The sequence below is a fragment of the Porites lutea genome, chromosome 1 (assembly GCF_958299795.1).
Source record: "Porites lutea chromosome 1, jaPorLute2.1, whole genome shotgun sequence".
NCBI lineage: Eukaryota > Metazoa > Cnidaria > Anthozoa > Scleractinia > Poritidae > Porites > Porites lutea.
In genome coordinates this window covers 21,050,131-21,058,797 of record NC_133201.1, presented here as the reverse complement: position 1 = coordinate 21,058,797, position 8,667 = coordinate 21,050,131, and the positions used below count along the sequence as shown (strand labels likewise).

Genomic DNA, 8,667 nt, shown 5'->3' with positions numbered 1-8,667 from the left:
ACTGATATTTAAAAACAAACAATTTGGCCCATAGAGTAACGTCATCGCACAAAAATTCAGCAGCGTCAAAAATCTAGCCGGAAAACACAGATACATATTTCAGACAATCAGGGACAAAAGTAGTTGACACAGTTGTTTAAAACGGGTGCTTTTAACAAACATTTCATTCATTTATTATTTCATTCTTTTTAAACGCCGTAAATCCCCTCACCCCCCGAATCAATGTTGTCTGAAGTAAAAAAAAGACTTGAGGGTCCAAAATTCAACATTGATTTTGGGGGCAAGGGGTTGGGGTAGACAGGGGAAGGGGATAAGTATATCCACTATGCAAAAAGGGGCCATTTTACGGAACTGTGTCAACACTTTTGTCCCTCATTGTAGGTGAGCATTCGGAAGGCAGCCAAGCGCGGTCATTGCACGCGTGCTGAACAAGAATGCTGTATCATGACAGACTAGAACAATAGACAACTCCCAAAGCACAAACTCAGCCAAAACGCTAAAAATCTTCAATGTTTACTCAAGTTTGGGCTTATAGAAGATAATGTGACAGTTTTTCAATGACCATGAAATTCAGAGTCCGGGTAGTTAGTTATAATCAATTGTGGCCCTGAAAAAATTTGAAGGAAAAAAAACTACAAATTTTTGAGAAAATGATTTTTTCGTGAGATTGACTCTTAAACGCTGACAAATGTCAACAAATAGCGAAAACTATAATTTCTATATGTTTGCTTTGCTCGAAATCGGGCGCATTTACAAGGCCCTAAATTGTTTTGCTGACTTGCAAGGACCCATCTGTTATAACGATGCCCAAAATAAAGAGATGAATCTCGTAGTTTATTAGATATAATCCTTGTAAAGTCTGCTTATCATTTTCTTATAAATTATGACCTAAATTTGGAAACCGCTGAATTTCTCGAATTGGGTCTTTGCGATTTTGGTGAAACTCTGTTCAGCGCACTAATGCGCACTATGTGTAGCCGAGAGATTTTCACGAAAAAATGCCGGCAACAGCAGATTTTCGACTCAGACCTCAAAGGGGCGTGGCATTATAACCACGTGACATTTTCTCCGATCGCCAAAAATTTTATGTTATACTGTAGATTGATCTATATGTTATCCATTCTATGTGTTAGACTTACGATAAAAGTAAAGGTGGGGATACCATAGAGCTTCAAAGTAGGATGGTACCCCCCCCCTCCAAAAAAAAAAAAAAATGGGTCGAGTCACCTTAATGCATGTACATATAGTGTTCTCGCGTTCTGTGCTTGAGTCAAATTTTGTACAGCTATTAGTATTTAAAACTAACGGCTAAAACTTGTTTTTTACAATTTTTTTTGTAACTGGGAAAGCTTGTTGTCGTTGTTAGTGTTATATTAAAGTCAAGTATAGTATTAGTGTCAAGCATGCCAAATAATACAGAATTCGGCATGTACTGGCACAGATTAAGGAAAAAAGAGAAACCAAAAAAATGAAGGTGCCGTGAAAATAATCATGATTTAGTTGTGCTTGGTTTTAGTGATGCATATTCACTATTGTATACAGTGCTTTTCAACACGTTTTGTGAGTGTAGTTTACATTATAAGATCATCACATTTTCTTAATTTACTTTAGAATGAAAGAGTCGAAGGCTAAGTTTTAAAATCAGCCGAAAGAAATGGGATATGCTTATTGCTTATGCAGATTGCACCATGTTATTGCCTTAGATGAGGTTGAAAATTTAACTCTTCAAGTCCCATGATCAACCGATATCAATTTTCTTGAAACAATATCAATACATTATCCAGAGGAATGTTTATGACAAGTAATGAAATAATCACCAAAGGGAAAATGCTTCAATCTTCAACCAAATTCTGTCATCTAAATCTTTAAGGAAATGTAAAGAGATAAGTGTGGACAATGTTATTTGTATGTGGATAATGAAGCTTAGAGGGTTAAGGTACGAGTAGGTATGACTAGGATCATTATGTTGAGTTAACCAAATGGGTTAAGTATAAACTAACATGTCTGAAACAGTTTAAATTCGTAAGTGGCGGCCTAAATACTTTTATGATATTGTATAGTTCCCTTCATATACATTACTCTTTAGCAAAAAGGGGGCCAGTTCATTTCTTTATATCAAGCGATAACGGGTTGATAATAGAACCCTATGCCAGCAAATTGTGATAGACATCAGGCCCTGGTTGTTCAAAAGTTGGATAGTGCTATCCACCGGATAAATCGCTATCCAATGGATAAGTATTAAAAAACTAATTGCGTTATCCACTGAATAGTGATTTATCCAGTGGATAGCCCTATCCGCCTTCTGAACAAAGATCTCTACTAAAATCCTTCACAACAAAGGAGTATCTTTAAAAAATGATAAGAATTTGCTTTTACACCCATTTTATATTCAGAATGACATTTCAAATTGATTTTGATATTTGTATCTTTTGACCATAACTAGGTTATAAGGGGAAAACTGAATAATTGCCTCAAACCCTTTCATCTCCATAGAGAGTGAAGTGGCACAAATTCCCTTTAGACCTTTTACTGTAAATCCTCTATTCAGCCTCCCTCTCCTTAGAGGACTACAACAAGACAACCATGAATGTACCACTTCCTTGGCACAAAAAGGTATTGGTACAAATCATGCTATATGTTGGCAGTAGTCAGTGCGGCATTTCTAGTATGTCTCTCACTCTCTTTAGCCTTGTGCCATGTAATATTGGCCTAAGCATTCAGGAGGGGGTATGGTAGAGGACTGACAGTACAATTTGTTGTGTTTATATTAGAAAAAAACATGCACTTAATGAGCTTTGGCGTTTCTAGTAAAGGCCAAGAAAATGCCGGTTTAAAATTAGGCCACGTTATGGGTCAAGGAGTTGAAATTATAGAGGCAATTAAATAATTGAGTCGATGAGTCATGAGTCAAGTGAAAAACTTCGAATATCTCGGATTAACTGCTACTATCTGCTTTAAACAAATACTGGTACATACAGTAAATAGTAAATGGCATAGTCCATTTTAGGGTAGTCATTGGGGGTAGTGCATGGAATGGGGGTCAGTGTTTTGACCACCACCTTATTGAAGTCAGTGCTTAACCCTGCTTTCAATGCCAAACCCTGACCTTAAACGATTCATAACTCATCACTCAATGACTTTAATATAACACTAACAACAACAACAAGCTTTCCCAGTTATAAAAAAAAAATGGTAAAAAAAAACAAGTTTTAGCCGTTAGTTTTAAATACTAATAGCTGTACAAAGTTTGACTCAAGCAAAGAACGCGAGAACACTATATGTACATGCATTAATAAATTCCACGTCTATTTCTCATTACAATGCCTGCGAGTTATTTACCAAGCATTCTCAAAACAGGGCATAGAATGGGCTTGGATAAAACCTTTACTCTCCAAGAGTTTGTCTGAGTGGGAAAAAGAACATTCAGGGGGGTAAACAGGCAGGATTAAGCGACGGTCTAAAGTAAACGGAGTAATCCAGGAGTAATGTGAGTGTGCCAGGTGTCTCGAAAACTAAGACCTAAGACCTTATCATATTGTAAATGAAACAGGTTGAATATCGAAAAAACATACCACCTGCTCAAAACGTAAACGTAAGATGGGAGTCTGACTTGCAATTTCGTCCCCACCTGATTTCAACCAAGGCACGAATTCCTTTCTTTGTCTTCTTCTTTCTCTCTCTCGTTTTTTGGATCGCCATTTTGGATTTTTGTTTGACAACTTGACAACTCGTTCCCAGACTTCCCTTCCCCGCTCCCCGCTCCCCGCTCCCCGTTTTAGTAACATCCTTCTGTTAGTCACAATTATTTTTCTTGCTGCTGGCTGCCTTTGCTATCATAACAAGTGGATCAGGAGAAGAAGAGCAAACAGAGGTATGTTTTTTTACGCTTTTCATTGATACATTGTTCGGCATGACTTTGCACGTGTTATCATCTTATGTGTGCAAAGATCGTCTTTGGCGTACGAAATGATTTTACGCAGTCTAGATTTATTACTTTGAAAAAATTGTGAATAGAAAAACTTCTCTGAGATTATCCTGCATAAATATTATAAGTGAATCAGACGTGTTTCTTAAGCAAACTCAAATTGCCGAATGTTGTCGGTATAGAACTGTTATCAGTCTAATTGCTTTCTCTATTTTCCTCTGTTTAGAATCGTGTTTGCATGAATAAACGAAGAATTTAGAGTAGACAGCAAAGTCCCAAGTCCATTTAAGCCAAGGTTCCGAAAATTTATGACGGGATCATTCCGATTGCGAATAGGTATCACTTCGGTGGTGGGGATCATTTCGGTTGTGATCGGGGGTCATTTCGGTGGCGGAGATCATTTGGATGGTGGGGATCATTTCGGTGGCGGTACAGTTCGGCCGAATGGGCTATTGACTCAGAGGCCATGAGGGCGACAGGAATAATAGTTTTAGTAGAATTCAACTAGTTGGTCAAAAATATCGAAAATAAAAAAAGTTTAGCTAGTTAAAGCTGGACTTTAATCCTTTTTTGTCACCAAAAAGCGGGCGCTTTTGCTACTAGTGGGCTATAACATATAGTCCAGTAGTAGCTCAACCAATCAGAGCGCAGCATTGATAATAGACCACTAGTTGGATTTTACTAAAGAAGCTTACAGAAAGTGTCCATATTAACGGAGTATCCGTATTAAGTGGGTTGAAGTCAGAGAAAATATAAGGGCATTCTTTCCCAGGCACAAAGCAAATTGTCCTTAATCTTGCAGCGTCCGTACTAAGCGGGTGTCCGCAAAGCGGGGTTTTACTTTACTGAACTGTACTGAGTTTTTTATTCAATAAATTATTTAAATTAACCATTGGGTTTTGTGACTGTCGGAGCGTGCTTGAAGCAGCAAGATAATGAAACTCGCACGGCATGTTTAAATATGACTGCAGGAGCTTGCAGTTAAGGTGGCATTACGGTTGTTTTTTTGGGAGAATAGATGTTGTTTTGGGAAGGAATAAACTAGGGTAGAAAAGATATGCACATAAACCAGTTAAACCAGTTAGTCAACTTATAGGATCAGAGACACCTTGTTGTGGTGGTGGACTATCTGGTTACTGTCTACTAATTATTCACTTCATATTTTAATTTTCAACAACCCTCAAATCCAATATTTTCCAATTATTCCCAAATCTGAAAAATCCCCCCCTTAATTGTTGAAAATTAAAGGCATTCGAAAAATCATCCAAAATTCCCGAAAAATTATTAGTGTGGAAATCAACGAAGAATAATGCTTTTAACCAGACTGCCCCTTCAAATAGCCCCATTTAGCGCTATTTTAATGCTTTATCTAATGCCCTTCAACTAGAAAGAGCTCAAACACTGTACTATGTAACTACAAGCATAGTTCCCTATCGCCACGTTAGATACGAGAGAGAAACTGGCACGAGTTAACTCTCCCAAAGACTTGTGGGACTGTTGCAAAGGAATTAGAAAAAAAAATCAATAGAAGGTTTTAATAAGTAGTTTCTTAGAAATCGATTTTGAGATAAATATTAGCGATAAAAAATCACGACGTTTCGACCTCTCCGAGGTCATTTTCAAGTGTATAAAAGTTCTCTAAATTAGCATAAATAAGTTAAAAACAAGTTATAATAGATAAAAATGTGGTGAACGCTAAAATGTGGGTTTGTTTAACCGACGCTTAACAAACAGTACGATTCAATTCGCGCCAAATTATTTGTTTAGAGTAGTTCTTGTTAACATTGTTTTATTTCCATTGTTTTTTGACTTTATAAATATTTTTAAGCACTTTTTACATTTTTACATATTTTATCACATTTTAGCGTTCACCACATTTTTATCTATTATAACTTGTTTTAAACTTATTTATGCTAATTTAGAGAACTTTTATACACTTGAAAATGACCTCGGAGAGGTCGAAACGTCGTGATTTTTTATCGCTAATATTTATCTCAAGAAAGTTTTAAATCAAAGTTAACTGCGAACCTCTAACCGCGGTTAGCGGTTACCCGTTTGCGGTTCGACGTTTAAACATATTTCGATTTAGATTGGCAGTGGATTAGATTCTGGCCGCCATATTTTTAAATCAGCAGCCATGAATGGCACTTGTTTTCAAGATCCAATAGAATTTATCAAATTTAGCATTTCGCCCGAATTTGTACCTCTGTTAATGGATTAAGACTTGTTCCACAAGATGTTTGTATCATTACGTGGGATAAAACAAGAATTATACGCTAAAAGCTTTCAGGTAAATGACATACGTGAAAACCTACCTCCTCACGTTGAAAACACATGTAGTAAATCTCAAACGCGACGCGAAAGACTTGTCACGTGACGTCCAGCAGTTAGAGGTTCGCAGTAAACTCGGATCTAAAACTCTCTAATAACTAACTTGCATATTCCTGGTAATGATCCTGGAAAGAATTGTGAGACACATTTCGGTTCCATTTCCCTTGTAATTCTTTAAGTGGCAAATTGCTTAAAAGAGAATTTAAGCTATAAATACACAGCTCTCTGTGGGGTTCTCTGGGTTTTTATTACCTAGACCACCGCGCGATACCCTCAGGGAAGGAGGGATGGGACAAGAAACGCTTACAATCGTGTTCAACGCATCAGCTGGCTAGGATCGCATAATGACTCACACCTGACAGCAGTCTGCATATATACATGGGCTTAGCGCTGAACTTCCGTCACATATATTTTAATCCTGATAACCAGGCTTATCACTCACCACATATACGGCAAACATCAGATTCAAGTTGAGAATTTCCGAAAATAGAAAATGAGCAGATAAAAACAGCTCAGAAAATTCATATGCATAAAAAATTGCGTGAAATTACTTATTTATGTGTAGAAGTAATGAACAGTAGGTGACAAGCAAAGCGGAAACTTGGTCACGTGGTACACATTCGCTTTTGCCGTTTGACGTAAACCTGCTGCTTAGCCTCTCTAAAAACGGACCGTACAAAAGATGAAAGGTACGCCGGTGCAGGGATATAGTTTGCTCATGGGGAAGAACAAAACTTCATTCTTTTTATTCATTTTGTATTTTTTTTTTACAGGGACGACCGTAAGTTGGCTTTTGGTGTAGACTCGCGCCTTGAAACTGGCAACTCAGTTTAAGACGGCAGCTGATGTCACAACTGAAAGCTGTAAAATAGAGTTTAAAGAATATCATGACATTATACGCCGACTCAAAACAAGATGAAACTAGGATCTACTCTTGCAAAAAGCGTGGTTTCATTATCAAAGAAAGCTAACCGTCACCTTTTACTGTGGATGGGCATTATTTTATCCGGGTGGGTCTTCTGCTACATTATCTACTACATCGTTGACCCTAACAGGATAAAAAAAAACAGACGTGCAATAAATTCTAACGTAGGGCTACCTGAACCTTTGAAACTGTCTGCAAATTATATCGGACAAGAATCTGTTCCACACCGGTCATATCTGATAACACGAACTCGTTGCACTCAAAGTGTATTCCTTTTGATTGTAGTATTTACTGCCCCTGGTAATATGGACAGAAGAACATTAATTCGGAGGACGTGGGGGACCGATCCATCAGTCTCACCAAGCTGGAAGACGGTGTTTCTTCTCGGTCAAGCCGCAAACAACAGGACCCAAAATAAATACTTAGAAGCTGAAGGAGCAACTTACAAGGATATCATTCGAGGATCTCAAAATGAACATTACTACAACTTAACATTAAAGACACAGATGGGTCTAGAGTGGGCGGCAAAATACTGTGATTTTCAATTCCTGCTCAAGACAGATGATGATGTCTTCATCAATCCTTTTAACCTGGTGGAATATCTGCAGAAACCCGATACACGTCAGAGAAACCTTTACATGGGACGTTGTCACTACCGTTCTGTGGTACCTCGGTCGGGAAAGAATGGAGTATCCTTGGAGAAATACGATAAAAGCCTTTATCCGCCGTTCTGCAACGGACCAGCGTATGTGTTATCATCTGATCTGGTCTTAAAGTTGGTAGAATTACTCGACGTCAAAAAGACCTTTCAAAATGAAGATGTTTATGTAGGAATATTGATAGAGAAGATAGGAGGACCTGTTCCTCTGCACCATCCAGGGTTTCGAATTAGATCGTGTGAACATTTTGAAGGAACTTTTTCCGTTCATGGAGGATTGAACTATTACTGTAGAAAGAAACTATTTGACGAGGCAGTGAAAGAGAGAATGAAAAACCGAACTGGCAAAGCTTCACAGTCATACGACACAGCCATATAATGAGAAAAAACAAGTGAAGCATTTAAACGCATCGATGTTATTGTAATACTTGTACTATTCAGTTTCTATCATTTACATCAGGGCCACTTACACGCGAAAAAAAAAATTAAGCAATAAAAATAAGACAAGTCCTAAATAAGACCTAAACTGTAATATTTATACGAGCATGTTTTACCTAGAATGGATTTTTGGTGGGCGATCCCGCACTTATTTGAAAGATTGTTTTTGATTAGCTGGGAAAACGAGATTAAAGGGGACCAGTGAAATAAAAGGTTTAGAACGATGCAAGTCTGCTCTAAATGGCTCACGTCATGTTCGCCTCTTATTTCTGTTCCTGGACTCGTTTTAATGTGAATGTCGCCCGTAGCAACGGCAATTCAACATGGCGCGCGTTTCAAAGTTACGGGGTGTCGGTGTCATATTGTGATTTACTGCAGAGGCGTGATTGA

The 8,667-nt window shown here is 37.9% G+C and overlaps 1 protein-coding gene across 1 annotated transcript; it reads left to right on the top strand.

Moving 5' to 3' along the window:
* Positions 1-7,034: 7,034 nt before the first annotated feature.
* On the top strand, positions 7,035-8,421 carry LOC140936128 (beta-1,3-galactosyltransferase 5-like). Its single transcript, XM_073385650.1, has one exon. The coding sequence runs from the start codon at positions 7,172-7,174 to the stop codon at positions 8,216-8,218; it is 1,047 nt and encodes a 348-aa protein (XP_073241751.1). The 5' UTR covers positions 7,035-7,171; the 3' UTR covers positions 8,219-8,421.
* The last annotated feature ends 246 nt before the right edge of the window (positions 8,422-8,667 follow it).